Here is a 21,401-nt window from a genome sequence, read left to right as displayed (position 1 = left end):
ATCAATCCGTATCGGAAAAAATCGGAAAAATAACGAGAGATTTTGGAATCGTTTGCGGGATGAAAGCACCAAAGAATGTAGAAAAATACTTCACCGATTATAAGAAAGGAAAGACAACTAGGGAAATACCGGAAAAACAGAAGGGGGTTTATCGAATAGAATGCCAATGTGGGAAGGAGTACATAGGACAGACGGGCCGAAATATGGGTAAAAGATGGAGCGAGCATGAAAAGGACATAAGGGAAAAAGTTCCCAAAACGGGTCTCTCAGAACACATTTTGGAAAGTGGGCATAGAATCGCAAAAAAAGAGATAATCAGAAAAGAGGGGAGGAAATTAGGAAGAAACGTGTATGAAACAGCGAGTATTTGTAGGGGGGGGAAGAATAATCTTAATATGGACGAAGGAAATTTGGAAGAAGGGTGGATCAATTTCCTCAAAAAATGGGATAAAGCCTGGAAGATTGAACCCAATATCGGTTTCCACGTCACTCCGGAAGTTATGCAAGCTGCAAGAGAGGAACGTGAATTCACGTTGGATTTGTGATGTAATAAGGGGAAACGAGAAAATTAAGGGGAGGGGAAATATTCGTTGTGAATTGACCTTCATGTGGATGGATAAGCACAGTTGGGTAGGAAAGGCCAAACCTGCAGGTTGCATTGTGATTTATGCAGGTTTTTTAGAATTTTAACTTTTTTACCTGTGAATAGGTCTACTGTACAAGTTTTATTAGGGAACGGCTTGGTTTTTACGTACTTCTAATAGCAAAAACTTAATATTTTAAATGTACCCTAACCAACCCTTAACCACAATCCTCATATTACATTTTTGACGCAGTACTATGCCAAGTACTTAGTTTTTATACGAACCTGAGGAAAGAGATAGTCAATCTCTGAAACGTCGTTCTACAATAAGAGCACTATACTCACATACGTAAGTACAAATTTTTAACTTTCCTTTTTTATATAATCATTGATCAATATGTTATGAAATACATTTAAACTCACCCTCAAGGTGGTGTTTTTTTTGTTTTTTTTTAACGGTCGCAGTGGTTCTAAATTCTGCTGCCAGGTGTCAGGCTGACCAGTTGTAAAATAGCTGTCGTAACTGGCAAAACATTCTTGAATATGCTGACCACGTGGCTTATGCCACTGCTGACACACGACAGTGCAGACTTTTATCTATCAGCTCGGTGGAGCCCAATGCCACTTCCACCCTAATGTAAGGAAGTTCCTTAATGAGAGATTGTCACATCACATCGATGGATTGGGCGTGCAGCTAACAATTACCATATTGACATGTGCAGAGTAATGAAGGGTGCTCACATTGAGCATTTGTGAGTTAACTTTGCGATAACCATTTGAACTTAAACTTGGACAGTTACATTACATATGTGTGAAATTGCATCTTATTTTGACCATTTATGAATAAACTATAACAAGTTGAAATCTTTCAAATTATTTTGAAACACTCTGTATATGAGGAAAGATCCTCTTATCTAAAACCCTTACCTTAAAGTTAAAAAGGGGTGTAAAGAGCTGTAAAAGAACTTGCACAGAACACATTAAAAAGGCAAGGGTAGTCTCCAAGAAGAGTTCTGTGACCTTTTTCTCCAGAGAAAAGCAGGAGCAGTATAAGTATGTACAGTATTCATTGTCTAAACTGAGAAAATATTGTGATAGAAGTGGCTGTTCAGTCGGTAACTATTTGCTCTCTCCTTTTACATTTCCAGTTCGTGGATCGTGGGGTATAATTTGTGATGACCTGTTTGCATTGAAGGAAGCTGATGTCATTTGCCATGAGCTTGGATTCTCTTTGGGTGCTTTAAGAGCGACAAGTGATTCAGAATTTGGCTCAGGAAATGGTAATTTCTTGGTTGATGATCTCCAGTGTCTGGGAAATGAAACTACGATCCTAGAATGCAACTTTAAAGAATGGGGGAACCACGATTGTCATCCTCTGGAGGTAGGTGCCACCTTCATCCATAATTATTTACTTCGAAAATGGATGAAGGAATTGATTTTTACATCTCTGATTTTGATGCAATTATTCCGCTCTACAGTGGAATTTACTATTGGTAAAGGCCAATATCAGTGGTATCTGTATTTGGGTATATAGAATGCCAGCAGAGCTCAAATATCATGCGAACCATGCAAAACATGAAGTTTTAATTTAGTTGGTGTGGCAAAAGTGGTTTTAGTGACTAAACAACAGCAATTTTAATTCTAGTTTTCTAATTTGAAAATATATGAATATTTTGATGCAAAACTTTATTACATGTAAAATACTAATAGTTACAAGAAATATATTAGGGTTGGATCAATATGAAATTTTTATCAACAGAAGTAAAGTACTACTATAGATAAAAGTGACTGATACTGTTAACTGATATTCCACCAGTCCGATATGATATTACAATATATAGATGGATCTTTAATCTTAAGAAATGTATGTAGCCAGGTGACTACAGTGGGTTTTACTTTGAAAGAAACCACACATTTACTTTCACAATTAGAATCTTATTTATATGTCCATAAATATAATATCAAAATTGTAGAAGTTTGCACTAAATTACTGGCTAGTAATAGATGTATTGGTAAATATTAGTGAGTTGGTAGCTTTTTGTATTTTTTTGTTTTTTATAAAGACTCAACCATTTACCATGATTTTAATTAGAAGTGTGAAGTGTGAATTTGTAGTGCAGTAATATGATTTTCCTCATAAAACATCTCTTGAAAGAGAATCCTTCATTAAAGGTGGCAGGTGTTGTGTGTCGCATACCAGGAGCTACATGTTCAGATGGCCAGTGGCAATGCAACAATAGTGATTGTATTCAAATTGGTCAGTTGTGCAATGGTAATAATGATTGTGAAGATGGCAGTGATGAGCTTCCTGAGCAATGTGAGGTGAGGAATCAACAAATAATTAGAAAGTATTTGAGAGTTTTCGGTATTTTATCACTGATTCAAATGTGGATGCCTTGCAGAGAAATGTACTTGGTTTTGCTCAGCTGAGTGCTCAAAATGGAAGTTGCTAACTAGGAGATTTGCTTGAGTCTTGGTTGGGGCTAGCCAGGGGGATGTTTGCTTGAGGCTTGGGTGCAGCTAGGAGGATGCTCCCATGCTTTTAAATGGGGTCAATGGGCCAACTAGGATATGCATTGTGTCAATTTGCCTATCTGGACTCACAGCCAGTATAATTCTCTGTGGGACTTGTCTTATGTTCTCCCCATGTGTGTTTGTGGTTGTCCATTCATCATTTCATCTCATCACCATTCATTCTCATTTTCACAATTAGCCAAAAGTAACGGAAATGTTATGTAAGATAAACTAATATCAATCATTCAAAAACACAACCCAAGTTTGGAGTACCATCACCCTAAATCTTCCTGCACTTCAAGCACTGGTCTTGCCTGTATCTGCTGAAGATGAAAAAAAAAACAAAAAAAAAAAACATGTAGCGGCATGAAAATAAACAGCCACAGAGTTATTGACATTTCAAAGATATTGCATCTCATTGTCAGGATTTTTTTAAAAAAATGGAGAAGAGGTAAAAATACAAAGAGTTTTAGCGAGTAATTTTAGCATAGATAAGACCATATCGCTATTTATAAAGAACTGTTCCTCTTATTAATTTCTAGAAAAAAGCATTGTATATCATACTATAAATATATTTACAGTATTTATTTATTCATTGTTAACTTATTTTACATTGCTTTTCTACCACTTTTGATTAATTGCGATGATGAAGATGAAAGAACACCCATGCATAGATCAGGACTTGAACTGAGACCTGGAGTTTGGAGCAGTTTTGTGAGATGACCTCTAAACACACTCAGTCACTGAGGTGGTATGTATAATAATTGTAAATAATAATAATAAATATTAATAATGTTGTTTGTGTTGATGTGTATGATAATATTTGATCTAGACATAGGAAAACATAATTAATTTGCTCTCTTTTCCACAGGCACCATTGACAATTAGGTTAGCAGATGGATCCAATAAAATGGAAGGTAGAGTAGAATTGAGGTACCATAACATCTGGGGCACTGTTTGTGACGATAATTTTGACCTAGCAGATGCTAAGGTATGTATGCTTCTTGTTATTATTATTGTTTATTTCAAAGTATTTTGCTTAATTGTTATTTGTGTCATAACATCTATTTATTTTAAGAGAATGATTACTCATGTGACAATTTTGAAGCACGTTGCTGCTAATTCTCTGATAGTTTATGCAACTTCAATGCTAAAATAATTTTAGTAATGTGAAGTTGGTGTATGAGTGTGCGCAGTTCTATATTCAGTGCAAAGTAATCGTAATAATTATGATAAATGGAAAGTGTGAATCAAGCAACTCAGATTTAGCTACATAGAAGAAATTAAGTAAAAGAAGAAGTAAAATTACCCAGTGCTCATTGCACTATGCATTCATATAGAGGAGGTGTGGAATGTAATCAGAAGCACCACAACTCCATGTGGAAGAAATAGGGAATTCGAAATTTTATTTAATGACACACATTCAAGTATGCTTTGTGTAAGATAATATTGAACATATTCTGATGGAATGAAATCTAATGTAGAACTAATAATTATTGTAACTTTCAAGGTGGTGACTAAACCTTTTTATTACTCAACATTTCAAATGTGCTTCAAATAGGCATTTTTCAAGCTTTGCAGGAGGAATTTATAATTAAAAATTATATAGGCCTATACATATATATATTTCTGTCTGTGTTTGTTTTTGCATGTATGCATATGCACACACAATTCTATATATAACTCTTGAAAAAGAGACATGTGAAAAGTGTGTTGAAATGTTGAATAATAATAAGATTCAGTGTTCAAGGAAAAATGCAGTTTTTTAATACTTATATTAAGCATATGAGTACACAGAAAATGTGCAAACATTTAAGTTGAAATCTAATATTTTGGAACTCTTTTCCTAGGTCATATGTAGGATGCAAGGTTATGATGGGCCAGTTAAAATTATAGATGGGAAACCAGGATCAGGCCAAATATGGTTAGATGAGATGCATTGTGATGGTACTGAGAAGACCATAGAAGAATGTAAAGTTCCTGCATGGGGCATGCATAATTGTAAACATGAAGAAGATGTGTCAATACGCTGCACAAGGAAGCATATTGAGCCAGTATGAAGTATTGTTTATTTGTTTTGTCTTGAATCTATTATTCATATATAATGATATTTTGCATAAGCTAAAGTGAGAAATTGCTTTCTATAACAGTTTGAATATGCTTATAATACAAATTTCTCTGAGTCCCATTTTATTGTAATGCATTGTACCTCTGAAGCTCACATCTCATATGTTCCTTCATATACCTCTCAGTAATAAGTTTTGTTGAATGTCGTTGCTAAGATGCCTGGCTGTTGACTTGCAGTTCAAGAATTATCCCACATTCTCTTTCTGGTAACTACCAGAATAATAAGTGTTGAAGAACAAAACATTGATAGTACCACACATAGTGCTAAATACATGTTCCTACTTTTAAAATCTTTAATAGTTATAATAAAATAAGCATGTCAGTTTCAGTGGCAACTTCATTAGGGAGAAACTACAATTCTCCACTGGGACTGAGTGTGTACCTATAAAGATGTTTTCTCTTTGAAGATATGAAATAATGTTTCAAGCTTTTCCTTTTTCAATAGATGCATTGATATTGTTTGAACTTGCTTCACCATTCATCAGTGGCGTAGCATTATAGTATGCCCGTACGCCCGGCGTTCCCAGATTTAACATTTCAAGAATGCGTAGATGCTGTGAATATAAAGTAAAACGTGACTAATTTCATATATGTTTGACCTTCATGGTATTATAATAGCTATTTTTCGCGATCTGCTTGCAACGCTCCACTCTCAACACTCGTTCTAGCATCTTTTTTCAATGCCTTTCCTGGCCGGATGCCGAGCAGGTTCGGCGTAAAGGACTCTATATTCCTTGCTGCCTCTCTGGAGGGAAAGCTTCGATCTCTACAGCATGCGCAAAAATGCTCTCTCGTATGCCAGCTTACGGAGCAGAGGTCTACCTTGATTGGTTCATGTGACCCTTCCTGCCTTCTGAAGCAGACAACAGCGGTAGAATTCCTACCCGGTTCTTCACGCTCATGCAACTCGTGCTATGTGATGCTACAATACGCAATATTGACTGATGTAACTTTACCAATCTCAAATATATGGCCACTGCATTGTATAATTTATCGCACGAACAGCGATGTGCATTAGAAACTAAAAGATCAACGCAGTTTTTGTCAAATAAGTTGGTGAAGCCCTCGTGGTAGAAATTCAGCCTATGGCTGCTTTACCTCTTAACCCGCAAAACTATTAATTTTTTTATTATTATTTTTTCGTTATTATCTAACTGCTTAATATTGTGTCAATTGAAATGTTTAGCATTCATTTGAAAACTCTTAACATCGAATGGTCTCTGGACAAAAATATTTTAAAATGTTTATCAGCATTCTCAAGATGTAATAAACAGTGGTCTAAATTACTAATTGGCACTGGTGTGTCAGTAGAGTGTACAATATTTGGATCATCCACCCACCTCCGTGTCAGAGTGCTTTGCACAGTGCGCCATGATGACAGAGATCCCTGGTTAGAATCCCGGCGTGAGCAAGGGTGTTCTTTGTCAGTGTCCCTTCATCAATATCATCATTTATATTCATATTCGCGATTAACCAAAAGTGGTAGAAAAGCGAAGTAAAATAAACCAAATCAATCAGTAGTTGGATCATCCACAACAATGACGCTACTGTTGTGCAGAGGCGCTTGTGATTCAGGTAGGTTTTTAATGACTTGCATCATGCAGAAATTTATAAAAAAAGGTATAAAACACCAGAGTTCAAAACATTTGTGGCATAGTGAGACATCTAATTTTCTAGCTAAAACACGCATGGATGATGTTTTATTGAAAACCCAGCTGACTTGAGACAAATAAACAATACCTGTGGTGACTAATACCATAAGTAAATTTTTAAACAAGAAAGGGCTGACCCTTCCTTCAGACTTGGCGTTCCCACCCGAAATGTCCATGCTATGCCACTGCCATCATGTTTGTTTTGGTAAAGTTATTAGTAATTGTGGTCTTTAATATTACAGTTTAGCATCAAGGATATGCAACTCATACATCGATGACTCTCATATTAGATTCATTGCAGGGAGACTTAGATTTCAATATATTGTTGTTCTGTTACTTCATTGACTTCAGAGGAGGAAAACAAAACATAAATGTAATAAAATAATACAATTTATAAAATCGCTTACAGTGTTCAATTTTTAGTTTTGACACCATTGAGTGAGTGTGAACAAGGATTCACAGCTGTTAAACTAGTCACTAAATTAGAAAACTTGTAATGACCCTGCGTGGTCGCCACATTCCGCGATCCTACGTGGTTGCCATATTTAAAATGTTTTGTTAGAGATAATGAAGAAAGCATGCTAAATGCCCTGCGAGGCATACATTCAGTTAGTTTGGACACTTATCTAATCTTATGCACATTTCTGTAATTGTTGTCTAACATATAGCTTGTATTGTTGTATCTTTTTTGTCTTGTTCTTTTAGTAACTTTTTATGTTAGTGATTTTTACAATGTAAAAATATGATAATTCGTAGCGTGTGGGTTGACTAGTAATTTGAAGGTAGTTTGCAATGCTAGCCAGCTTAGTTCCGATCTTCTCCACCCACCTCTGTGCTGCCACCAAACAGTATATAAACGGAGCCGCGAGGCCCGGAGCTCAGTCGACTGCCAGATGCCGACTGCGAAAGACCTGGTTCCCAGATCTAGTCTGGATGCTTCCCTAACCAGGATCCATCCAGAAGGAAGGAGGAGAATGAGAGAAGCAGATAACCTACCTACCTGGTCTGCCCCATATGAGCTTGGTGTGTTACCCTTAGGTCGTGGCAGCCCAAGTCTCCTGGGTGCTCCCAGACCTTCCCTTTGTACCTCGCTGTCTCTTACTACTGACTGGACATACCAAGCGACTGGTCCGTTCCCTTTCAGTAGCCTGATTGACTCTGCGGCGTCCTTTGATCGTAACACGTTTCTGATGACACGGGCCAGTCTCTTGCAATCGTTTAATCGTTTGGACACTTTCGCATGTTGTTCCCAGATGGCATGGCATGTGACGACTACAAAGGCTGCTATTGGTTGCACACACTAATTGATGCACCTAAATTAAATAAGGTCACTAACACTCTCCCCAGGCACCTCACTGTGAGGAAATAAGTGTGTATGTGCTAAACTGGTAATTTACACGTGTGTGTAAATATAAATAAAGTTTCACTGGTTGACTTTTTGCCTTGCCATACTAAACCCCGCAAGCCCTGAGATACTTTGAATCCATGTCTTCGGCTGGCTACAAGCTAGCATATATGGGTACACTTTTGCACCGCTTCCTGGTGTAGTGTGTAGGGCTCCGGGAGGAACGTTGCAAACGAAGTGATTTTGTTGTTTTATTACAAATCATGTTGGCATAGGGCATTAGTCACACTTTAAAACACAAATTTTAAGTTGCAATGGAGATTAAGTTAATTTTGAAGTGAAAGAGCTGTTGTTATAATTATATGTATATAACATGAATGTTCATCTACAATTGAACAGTTAATGCTTTACTTTTTGAATAAATTGAATGTGTACAAATTGCCTTCCATTTAGGAAATACCTGAATTTCGAGGTACATTTCAAACTCTTCAGAAACTTAAGGTGTGTTTGTTACAGTATCAATATCTAATTGCAGAACTTCTCCCAATATCATTAAAGATAGTGACCTAAATTTCTAATTTGGTTCAGGCGATATAGTGTATATTTTTTAAAAAGTACTTCCACAATGCAAGTGAAAAATATATCTGTTACATTTTAATTTTGCAGTTCCCAAATACGTTGAGGATATTCTCTTTTGCTCCTGCGTCACTGCCGAGGACATGTGGAATGAGGATTGTGAGAGATGACATACCAGTGAACAGAGATGCTAAAGTGATTGGGGGAATAATAGCAAGGAAGGGGCAATATCCATGGCAGGTATGTAATGATCCTTTTCAGTGATGGAACATTTTGAACTTGGGAGATAGTTGCTAAGGTGCTGTTTTAATACAAAATTAAATTAAACTAAACCCTCTGGTGCAACAACCCAATGAGAGGCAAGGGCTACTACCAAGCACGTTTTTCATTGGGTGACATGTAATCAGTGCATCAAATCCAACCACCATTGTTATCTGGCATTCTAGAACAGAGTACAGATAACAGTGGTAATGAGATTTTATGTACTTACCATATGCAATGGAACCCAAGACAATTCATAACCAAAAGCAAGAATGCTTTGTGACAGTTTTTAAAATTTTATGCACTAAATTAGTAAAACAAATTAGTACAGAATAACAATAATCCCTTTACATTAATTAAAATAAAAGAACAAGAGTGGCAGAATTTTACACTAAATTACAAGTTGTGTATGATCAGTAAAATTCTTCAGATGATTCCAGTTAATATGTCCAATCCCTTATCTTTATTGATGGGCCTAATACGGTGGAACCTCAATTTTACGTATTTCAGAGGACCAAGGTGAAAAAACTTAAAATGCTGGAAAATGTAAAATCGAGAAAAAATTTGCATTGCATTGTGCTGTGTTGGGACCATCAAGATTGAGTGTTTAATGAGGGAAAATGTAATATCCGGGAACGTAAAATTGGGGTTCCACTGTATGTAGATAATGAGACAGCTGAAGTTGTTGCAATCATCTGCTTGTCATCACAATGCTAGTAATGTGGGATATTTTTGCAGGCTAGTATCAGGGTGAGAACAAGGAGAAAGACTGTCCATCACTGTGGGGCGGTTGTGGTTACCCAGTTTCATTTGTTGACAGCTCAACACTGTTTGCAGAAATATGACAAGGCAGCATATGTTATCCACGTAGGAGATTTCAATACTGAGGTGAGTTCTCTGTTCAAATATTTGTACTATTATTTATATATAATTACTGTTAAAGTTTATAACATCAAAAGGAAATATCTGCTTATTTTTAATAATTTCTTATTTCAGTATTTCTTGTTGAGTTAAAAACATAACGCCAACCATAAAAAAATAAAGTGAGAGAGTTTTTTTTACATAAAGCATATTGACACAGAATTAAATTTTGTATATTGTTAAATAATTGTAGCCATTGTGGTCCAGTTGTAGGGTGTCTGACTTCCACATGAGCGACCCAGGTTCGATTCCAGGGTGGATGATCTCAGGTGGGAATTTTTCCAATCATATCCATGCATAAAGCAGCTCTGGGGTTCACTCAGAGACTAATCACTGAGTGCCTGGAGGTAAAGGTGACCAGAGTGTGGTGCTGGTCACATCGCCTCCACTATGGCTGAAGGTAGGGACTCTACCTCCACAACGCTTATGTGCTTTCATGGCACAGTGCAGTGCACAGGGGATAGCTTCATTGTGGGGGGGATTATGGCCACAAGTTTTTTTTTTATTGTAATATCTCAATTTATTTTGTGTTATTGATTATTGATCTGGTCCAAAACTGTCACCTGAAGTGGAAAATGTTAGCTTGTGGAATGTTTGGTTGAGCATTAGGGTCAGCTGGGGGCATACACCTATGGTTTAACATGGTGATAATGAGGCAACTGGAGGGATGATTTGCAAAATTTTGCCAGCTGGGATGATACCATCCCCTAGCATCTCCATCACTTTGATCACTGTCCAAAACTACAAGTATTTTTAAATACTTCTGTTAAGTGGTATTGAAACGGAAAAGTCTTGTACAACAGAGCAGTTGCAATACTATGCAAATATTGCATTGCATTGAATTTCTTCAGTTTAATCATATTTATCATTCTTAGGAAATAGAAGATACTGAGCAGATTTTCAGAATTGATGAAATATACTCACATGAAGATTACGACAAGGATACGTACTTCAATGATATTGCTTTGATCAAAATAAGGAACCAGGATGGTCAAGGAATTGAGTTCAATCAAAATGTACAACCTGCATGCTTGCCTAGTTCTTCAACGAGATATGATAGCATGCTCAACTGTACGATTTCAGGATGGGGAAGCACAGACGAAATAGCAGAAGGTAAAATAATTCCTTTTAGTTTTTTTCTCTTTGGAACTTCTTTTGCAGTGATTTAGGAATTACAAGCATAAAATTATTGAAATAGTGTACTCCAGGAGATAAGCTCTGTTGTTTGATAGTATATAGAGAGCATGTGTAGAAGGGAGCATAAATTCTCATGAAACAGTGCTGGTTTAGTCTTTTGGGGGATTCTGAATCATAGTTAAATACACAAGAAGCATCCAGAAAACAACCAAGATAACATCGCATGTACCTTTGTTTGATACTCCAAATTTTTAGATCATTCATGATCCTTCTTCACTGGTGGGAGATTAAGTACAAGGTATGATAAAAATGGTCAAAAATATAAATTCTACTTAAATCCTTTTGATTTTTTACATATAAACGAACGTGTTTTTCCCCCCCTGTGAACTACTGACAAAATTTGACACTGCGTAGAGAAAGTCATGGCAAACAACTTTTCGTCATAACTTCTTGCTAAGTCAGGCTTTCTTTGTGTGCTGCGAGTGTTCATAAAATATATTTTATCATGTTTGTATAGTGTATACAGCCATGCACTAAAGATTCATTATTTCCACTGACATATCAAGCCCAGTGTTACCAATACACCATCGTGGCAGCTGCAGGAAACAGAATCATTTTAACAAAGAAGCAACAGAACGAAAGTTTGAGATTTACCCTTTCACTCAATTCACACAGTATTTGTTGGTAGGAAAAAAATGAAAACATTTTTGTGATTTTTTAAAGATTCATTCTTTTTATTGTCCTGTTTTTTTTAAAATTAAAATCCCGATTGAAATTTTTGTTCGCCAGGCATATGTTGCCAGTGAGAGACCCCATGAAGTTCAAATCCTTCTGTGGTAGCATGCATCGCACACCCCTAACAGCAGCCCTGAACCCAATTTTACGAAGAAAATTATTAGAAAATTAATAAAGATAAGTGGCAAACATGTAATTCTCTTTATTTCAGTGTACTCACACTTGTTGATGTTTGCCTGGATTTCCCTCTTCCCAGAGGAAATATGCAGGAAACCTGATGTGTATGGGTCCTTGATTATGCCGGGTATGTTCTGTGCTGGATCACTCCATGGAGGACAAGATTCCTGCAGGGGAGACTCTGGTGGACCCCTCATGTGCCTTGTTAATGGTGAGATTTTACATTTTACAGCAATCTCTCCTCTCATTCAGTAGAGACTTGCATATCAATTTGAGCTAATATCAATGTTGATGTGCTCACTAAGTCTTTCTGATCAGAATAGATCTGGATTCATATGAAACAAACAGCATACAATAATGAAAAATGGTGTGTGCCAGTAAAGATGTTTCGTGCACTTGCTTTGTGTATTGGCATTTTGCACATGTTTGTTTTTTACGCAAATGTTTGTTTTCACCAGACAAGAAATGATGTAGGATGCCGAGTCTGGCTTTTGGGTAGTTATGGCTTAGTTTGGATATTTCTTTTTTCTTCTTTAATTTTTATCTTATTTTTCAGATTTTTTTTTACTGTATTGCAATGTCTTGAGTTCATATTTATCATACTAGTAATAAAAATATAAATTATTCAACTTCAATTTATGCCCGCCAGCCCCTGTGGCAGAGTGGTTAGCAGATGTGCTACGATGCCAGGGGTCCCGGGTTCGAATCCCAGCCTGGGCATGGATGTTTGTGAGTGTCCATTCATCAATTTCGACATATCATCACTCATCCCCATCTTCACAAATTAGTTAATAGTGGAACAAAAAGCGAAGTAAAATAAAGCAAATCAATCAATCAATTTATGCCTGCCTTCTTGGTGCAATCGTCATGCACAAGGAAGCCATGGGTCACAGGTTCGCACCCTGGTCAGGTGTGAATGTATCACCATTTCACCTAGTTTTCCTCATTGCCACAATGAACCCAAGTGGCAGAAAATTTATGTAAAATAAAATTAGAAATAAAAACAGTTAAATGTACTGCCTTTCTCTCCTGTGATTTTTTTTCTAATAATAAGTGCCATCCTAAACTCTGATGTCAGTTAACTCTAAGTAAAGCTTACTTAAACAGATAACTACTGACATTATTGTTCCAGTGTAGGCTTATCCCTAGTATCGATTCATCTACCTCATCATTGATCCAATTTTCCTTTTAAAAAATGTAGGAAAATAGAGTGAAATAAGTGACTAACTGCTCAAAAGAAGGCATATTTCCTCTCCCTCCTAAGGTCATATACCTAATCCTGGACATACCACTATACATTATGTGTGCTAATCTCTATCTCTATATACACTATGTGGAAGAAAGTCATTGGACACCCCAGTTTCAACTCTGAAACGAACTCCTCATGGAAAAGAGAGTACAGACGGATATTTATATACGGCAGCAGGAGGCTTCTCAGATTATTTGCTGATAAAATGATGGACAGGAAAGAGCTCAGCATGTTTGAAAGAGGGATCATGGTAGGCTGCTCCAGAGGAGGCATGAGTATACGTAGCATAGCTGATGCCCGACAGGTCCCTAAATGAACTGTAGCCTTTGTCATCAAGAAGTGGAAGGACCCACGAAATTTGACGACCCGGACAGGAGACTGCTGAAGAGGGAGATTCAGAAAAACAGGACCCGCCCGATGCATTCAATTGCAGAAGAGTTTCAAAGTGCGACCAATTTGACTGTTTTGACCAAGACACTTTGCAAGGAGTCCCATGTGCTCGGTTATCATGGTCGAGCCACTGCCCACAAACCCCTGATAACAAAACACAAATGGCAGAGACTACGCTGGTGTAAAGAGCAGAGAAACTGGATGGTGTAGCAATGGTGGAAGGTCCTATGGAGCAATGAATCACGCTTCACACGGTTTCAATCAGATGGGAGATAGTGTGTATGGCGATTACCCGGAGAACATCTGTTACCCGAGTGTGTACTGCCCACAGTGAAATATGGTGGTGGCAGCATCATGTTCTGGGGTTGTTTCAGCTGGCATGGTGTGGAACCATTGGTACCGGTGTATGGCCACATGACGTATGCTTCCTACCAAGATATTCTCGACAACTCCATGCTCCCCACTTTGTGGCGTTTCTATGAAAATGAAGAATGTGTGTTCCAGGACGATAATGCGACTTGTCATGTTTCCAGGTCTACCATGGAGTGGTATGCAGAAAATAATGTCACCCAACTGGATTGGCCTGCTCAGAGCTCTGACCTCAACTCTATCAAACATCTATGGGACGAACTGGAGTGCCGATTGAGGTCACGATCGCCTCGCCCTTCTACACTTCCAGGGTTGGTGACTGTACTGCAGGAGGAATGGCGGATTATCCCACTCGGTGTACTACACGGCCTTGTGGCCAGTTTACCACGACGAGTGGCTGCTGTTATCGCTGCCAAAGGCAGACCGACCTCCTATTGATAGCAAGAAAACTGATGGTATGGAAAACGCTCCATAGGACAGTTGGTATCCGCTGACATGTAGTGTCCAATGACTTTCTTCCATATATAGTAGTGTATATAAAAATAAAAATGGATGTATGTGTGTGTATATGTTTGTTCTGACATAACTCTTGAATGCCTGAAGCGATTTCAACCAAACTTAGAACACATATCACTTGCAATCTCGAAAGAAATACTGTGGGGGTAAGACTCCCCTGGCACCCGGGGGGGTAATTGAAAATGACCGATATTAGTGTGGAATCCATAGTTTTCGGGGTCGCTAAGACGAATAGTGACACGCCTAATGCTGTTCAACTCCAAGTTCATAACGTGTAGTTATTGTCGTAGTTCAATTAATTCACATGGAACTGTAGACCTCATTTCTGATTGGCCTACTTTATGTGAAATATTTTCTCAGCGTTCATACATTTACTAGTAGGCGAATTCACACACATGTACAGTCCCGTGCGAATTAATTGAAATACGACAATAACTACACACTTTATTTTTTTTGTACTTATACCCTAATTCATCAATTACACTATTCAGAAACAATAAATTACATATTCGTAATATTTCTTAATAGCTAATATGTTCTTCTTTCTGTTATATAATTTGTATTACATGATTTGTCATAGATCCATCATCATGAAACTATAGTCAAGTTGAGACTCTTATCATGCATAAAAATATCTTGTTCCAATTAATTCACACGGGACTGTATCGGGATGGGAGTTGGGAAGGGGTGAAAATTAAAATGTCAAAAATAACCAAGATTAGTGTCGAAACCATAGTTTTTGGAGTTGCTAAGCTAATTGGTGACATTCACAATGACCAAACTTGGTACACATATGACTTACAATCTGGAAAGAAATACTGTGGGGATAAGGCACTCTTCCTAGGGGTGGGGGTGGGAAGGGTTGTCTTATCCCCACAGTATTTCACATGTAAAAATGATCGAAAACGACCGATATTAGTGTAGAATCCATAGTTTTCTGAGTCGATAACATTAATAGAGACACACCCAATTCCATTCAACTCCAAGACACCCCTGGCACCCCTAGGGATGGGGATGGGAAGGGGGTGACATGTAAAAATAATCGAAAACGACTGATATTAATGTAGAATCCATAGTTTTTGGGGTCGATAAGATGAATAGGGACACTCCCAATGCCATTCTACTCCCAAGACACCCCTGGGTGTGGGGGTGGGAAGGGGCTGACATGTGAAACGACCGATATTAGTGTGGAATCCATAGTTGTCGGTGTCGTTAAGATGAATAGTGCCACTCCCAATGCCGTTCAACTCTAAGACACCCCTGGCACCCTTAGGGGAGGGGGTGACATGTAAAATGACCGATATTAGTGTGGAATCCATAGTTTTCAGGGTCTCTAAGATGAACAGTGACACCCCCAATGCCGTTCAATTTATTTATTCTTGCTTTTGGAGGTGGAACTAAAAATGATGTTCATAAATTGTTGTTAAATTTATATTATAATGAATTTGTAAAAGATATTACTTTATAATTTGTATACTGTACTATTACTTTTAAATACCTGTAAATAAAATTAGTTACATTTTACGCTATAGTGAGAATTCATTAACCACCCAGGCAACGCTGCGTAATCAGCTAGTAAAGTATATATGTGAATGAAATCTTCACAAGTATTTATGAATTTTCCAGGTCGGTTTACATTATATGGAATAACTAGCTGGGGACATGGTTGTGGCAGAATGAAGAAACCAGGAGTGTATACTTGTGTGGGCTGCTACAGAAATTGGATTGATGAGAAGATAGCTGAATCTTTAACAACATAAATCACATGTAATAGTCTAATTTTGTTGTAAATATATTTATATTTTTCACTGTACATGTATTTTATTTGATGTGGAAAACAAAATCATGTATGTGTATAGCGATGTATTGTTTTTTTGTGGGATTCAGATTGGACAATATCAACAGTATTAGTATCTGAAAGGATCAGCTTAAATTCAGTCACTGATACCAGCTGATACTCTTTTTGAGGGGTGGATATCCTGTAAGATAAGCAAAATTGCCAACTGGAGTTCAAATATCCTGCAAATTATACAAAATGCAGTATGTTTGTTAATTCGGGCAACTGTGACAAAAGTAGATGTAGTGATTATACGAGTTGTGTATTTTATTTTAGTAGTGATTTTCTCATAAGCAAAGTATATGAACAGTTTTAAGCAAAATTCATTGTTACAATTAGGAATAGTGTCCTAATAGATTTGGATATTGGATATCAGGGATTCTAGATTCAGATATTTGAATAAGGATTCAGTGTTCCTAGATATGGGACATTCAGATATCGAAACTCCTGATGTACAAATCTTATCTATAGGTTTTTTTTAACTGTTTGCTTTAATTCCACTTTATGCTCAGATATGCTGATCAGGTCTGGACCATGGGCGGTTATTCCGTGGAATGAAGGGAATGAGTCATTTCCTTACAAAGTATTAACTGTTTTTCTGTCCAAAAAACGTAAAATATTTGATATTTGATATTTCCACATCAAATCAACGCAAAAAACTAAGATTTTGACACCCACCAACTCCGATTTCGATGAAATTTGTAATACACCTTTCCTTTATGGTTCAAAGAAACACTCTAAATTTTTTTCACTCTATCTCAAACGGTTTTCATTTTACAATACTTTGAAATGTCATTAAATAGCGTTGTCTGTCACTCTTGAGTCCCTCGACACAAGATACCCTTCCTTGCATTTTATTTCTTTTCTCCTTAACCAATGATCAGATCTCTTTGAAATTTTACACAAAGTTCAATGAAATAATGAGAATTTCAGAAAAAAATACATCAGCACTCAAAATTTTTTACAAATGCCTATAAATAGACTAAAAATGGACTCGTAGCCTAATTTTTGTGGTGGAAAAACTAGGTTACGAAAATCCGTGGGTATGATGGAACCAAACACTTTTGATGTTGAAAATCATAGCAAAGTCATGCTCTTTCTCTACACAAAATAAAATTTTTGATTTTTTTACTCCTAATAAAAATTTTACGTTTTTTGGACATTGCGTACAATTTCATGGTCAATCCGTACCAAATGGTCCAGCACTGGTCACTTGAACATTTTTAGAATTTTTCATTTGTTTGTCGTTATAACCCCTGTACAAGGGTAGTTCAAAACAGGCATTATTTTTCTATAACTTGACTTCGTTTGAAAATGGCAGCCATTTTTGTTTCATGACTTGCAACATTTCTGGCCTATGCAGACAGTTGCGATAATTATGATAACTCAGCTAAGAAAAATTATAGAAATCTGGGGTAAAAATCATTGTTTTCAGAACATTTCAGGCTTTATTTTATGTTCCATATCTTTTTTCGCCATATCTAGTGCAAATGGCTGAAATTTAGTTTCAAAACTGACTGATATTCAATTTGGAAGGGAAATCGAGGTGTAGGATATCTTACACACCTTTTCATTGATAACAGCTACTAACGGGCTTATGCCACTAAATGCCATTTTTACGTTGCAATTAAATAATACGTACTATAATTGTAATTGCATGATAGTTCATTAAAGTAAATATTTATAATTGTAACTAATAATTTAAATTTACCTGTTTTTGCCAAACTTCCCCCATTGTAACTTTGATATCCATGTAATAACAATCTTGAAATTTTTTACAGGTAACCCTTTATGCTATAAATATCAAATTTTATTAGGTTCCCAACCAGATATTGGTATGATTTCAGATTTAAGTTTACTTTATGTACGGAAGGCTAATCAAGACTGGACCTACAGTTATTTAAAGTTGATTCCGAACCATTATGTGCCTCCAACGGGTATCGAACCCAGGACCCCTTGATTATAAAATGACAACATAACCACTACGCCATCAGGAAGACCCTTCTAACCAGGTAAGTTTCGGACCAAATTTTGAGAAAAGTTAGCATTTTCAAAGAGCTTTCACTCAAAGCGGAAACAAGTTACAGAGTTCAAATATTTTCTGCTGAAACATTGGTTGTGTGTGTTTCCTCTAAAAATAGTTATAGCTCTATTATTTCATTGCTTACCTACTTAAAGAAATATATCCTACACCTCGATTTCCCTTCCAAATTGAATATCAGTCAGTTTTGAAACTAAATTTCAGCCATTTGCATTAGATATGGTGAAAGAGATATGGAACATAAAATATAAAAATTCCCCGGTGCCCACCCAGTGTCAAATGACATGGGTAACTGGGGGAAACCCTGGGGGGGAGGTAAAGGCGGTCAGGGGCGTGATGCTGATCACATCACCCCCACTCACAACCGGATCAAGAAAGTGTGGGGCGTTACCCCCACACCTCCTATATGCCTTCATGGCATGGTTCTAAGCACAGGGGAGCACTTTTCCCTTTTTTTTTTACCTTTTTACATAAAATATGGCCTGAAATATACTGAAAACAATGTTTTCTACCCCAGATTTCTATAATTTTTCTTAGCTGAGTTGTTATAATTGTCGCAACTGTCTGCATAGGCCAAAAATGTTGCAAGTCATGAAACAAAAATGGCCACCATTTTCAAACAAAGTCTAGTTATAGAAAAATAATGTAAAAACCGAGAGAGACGTGTGTCCTCGTCTTAGCAGACGACCATCAGTGTCCGTGTCGCTCACCCTCGGCAAAGGGAAGGGAGCATTCGGCATTCTTCGTAGATCTTTGGCTCTGTCTTCAGCGTAAGGAACCCATGACCACCACTTATTACAGCCTCACACTTTTTCTCGAACTAAATTTGCCTAAAATAAATTATTTTGCCATATTTTTTCTTCATTTACATCGAATTTTGTGTTTTCAGTTATCCCAGTAAATTTGATATGTGTAATTTCTGGAATTTGTATGAAAAACATAGGTTTAAAAATCATACTTAACAGTTGACCAATTCAGTGCGGTTCAATTGACTCGAAGGGAATGAATCCACAGAACTCATTCCGGGTCTTGCGGCAGCTAGCTAATCTAATTGTGCGAGGAGAGAGTAGGTGGGGGCTGGAAGCACTCTTCGTCCAGGCCTTGAGATCAAGAAATTATGAAGAGGTAGATCAATGTCCGATTTATACTCTACCTGGTGTAATAGAGGAAAAAGTGTTCGACATTTTAATCCAGATTAATGTGGAATAATAGGTGGTTGCAAGAGATCATTAAGAGTGGCCTGGAGGTTGGCATCAAAAGAGTTTTCCTGCCCCGGCATGATACAGACACACCTAGCGACATATCAGGGAACTAGGAATTATTTTCGGTTGTGTTCTAAACCAGAGGACAGAGCACAGCCTTTGTGCCCCCTGGGTGGAAAGACTTGCCACCATGCCTACCCCCTGCCTTCACCGCCCCTTCCCCTTCGTGACCGCTGCGAAAGGGCACCACCTGTTTCATTTCATTCTGGTTCCGGCTTCTTTCAAGATTTCTCCACTGGCAAAATATTCAATTAACTGCTGGCTGGAAAGTGGCTACGACAAACAGTCAGGACCTTCACAAATGAGATTTGGATTGAATAAACTTTGTTGATTACAGTGGCTGCCATAATTATGTGGAATTTCTCTTAGTGCAGTTGAGATTACAAATTGAGAGTAAAGAAGGAGGTAGAGATTTCAGTTGAAAGTAACGACGAATAAAGTATGAATAACTAATTGAAAGTACGCTGTGGCTGTGTAGTCTTTCTAATGGACCATGTTAAAAATGTAAACATAAACATTGATGAGGTCTTGCCCGGTCCCCCCGGAACTTCCGGTTTAGGCCAGTTCCCGTTGTTTCCAGTACAGATTCACCGGCATACGAAGTAAGAAATGACCGTTTGTTTTCATCAATTGTGCGACGATAGTCAAGAAAGGTATTTGTTAAAGTTCTACTATGAAGGAGTGGACGTCAAGAATCCGTCGGATGATCAACTGCAGAGCAGATTATTAAAACATGACGTGTCTTTGTGGCTGCCAGTTGTATAGCATACTACCACTACGTATCTCATGTACACGCACGACGAACTGAAAACATACGAAAGTTTAGATATATTCAAAAGTGAGGGAAAGAGAATTCTATAAAACTAGTGATATTATTATATTATAAAGTATGCTTAAGTGAATCTTTGCCAACAAATCTGCAGAAGTAATGACATGCAAATGCTAGTAAATATGTGTGCTTTCAACTTCGCCGGGAGAACCTATGATATGACATGCCATTTTCACTTGCACGAATTTACTTCAAACAACAAGGGAGTTTTCAGACTGAAGCGACAAGCGATATCGAGATTTCGCACAGAAGCATTCGATCTAAAGCAAACCATTCACCACGCTTGCGCAAATAACAGGCCGGGTCAACACAACGCACAGTATTGATAAAACGGCCCAGTCCGAGCGACATGAAAGCGAGAAGCAACACCTGCAATTTGTCGTGTCACATTATTGGGAAGGTGGTGTTTATTTTTTTAATATTGGTTTCCAAGAGAGACGTATCGCTTCAGTCTGAAAGCTTCCTTTCGAACCAATTCACCATGAGAAAATGCACGTGTCGCTTGGACTGGTCTGTTTTCTCAGTACTATGCATCGTGTCGCCTCGCTTTGTTGTACTCGTATGCAAGGTGGATGGTTTTCTTTAGAATAAGGGGCCGTTGCTTGTCGCTTCGGTGTGTAATCTCCGTGCCACTTGAAAGTGAATCCTCAGTGATCAACGAAATGTATCGAACCGAAGGGACGCGACAAGCTGCACTTGTCACTCAGATTCTCAATGGCGTGTATTGTGCCACCTGAGACTTGATTTCCCATCCGCGGCAAATGCTTATTTATAGACTAGATGGGTCTGCGTTGCTTGTCACTTCGGTGTGAACCACTGCTATCGCATGTCGCTTCAGTTTGAAACCTTACTAAGAGCCGTTCTTTTCACCACAACACAA

General features: G+C 37.6%; 1 protein-coding gene across 4 annotated transcripts in view; it reads left to right on the top strand.

Moving 5' to 3' along the window:
- The window catches only part of teq (Tequila), a 42,053-nt gene extending 25,690 nt beyond the window's left edge, over positions 1–16,363 (top strand). For all 4 annotated transcript variants that reach the window (XM_083131047.1, XM_083131048.1, XM_083131045.1 and 1 more), the window contains 9 exons: positions 1,732–1,964; positions 2,756–2,905; positions 3,969–4,088; positions 4,948–5,151; positions 8,888–9,037; positions 9,797–9,946; positions 10,855–11,092; positions 12,063–12,239; positions 16,179–16,363. In XM_083131047.1, coding sequence (XP_082987173.1) covers positions 1,732–1,964; positions 2,756–2,905; positions 3,969–4,088; positions 4,948–5,151; positions 8,888–9,037; positions 9,797–9,946; positions 10,855–11,092; positions 12,063–12,239; positions 16,179–16,312 — 1,556 coding nt within the window. In that variant the 3' untranslated portion in view covers positions 16,313–16,363. The remainder of the gene's footprint in view (positions 1–1,731; positions 1,965–2,755; positions 2,906–3,968; positions 4,089–4,947; positions 5,152–8,887; positions 9,038–9,796; positions 9,947–10,854; positions 11,093–12,062; positions 12,240–16,178) is intronic.
- The last annotated feature ends 5,038 nt before the right edge of the window (positions 16,364–21,401 follow it).

The sequence above is a fragment of the Lepisma saccharinum genome, chromosome 11 (genome assembly GCF_977018435.1).
Source record: "Lepisma saccharinum chromosome 11, izLepSacc3.1, whole genome shotgun sequence".
Taxonomy (NCBI): Eukaryota; Metazoa; Arthropoda; class Insecta; order Zygentoma; family Lepismatidae; genus Lepisma; species Lepisma saccharinum.
This window is presented reverse-complemented; position numbering and strand designations above follow the sequence as displayed.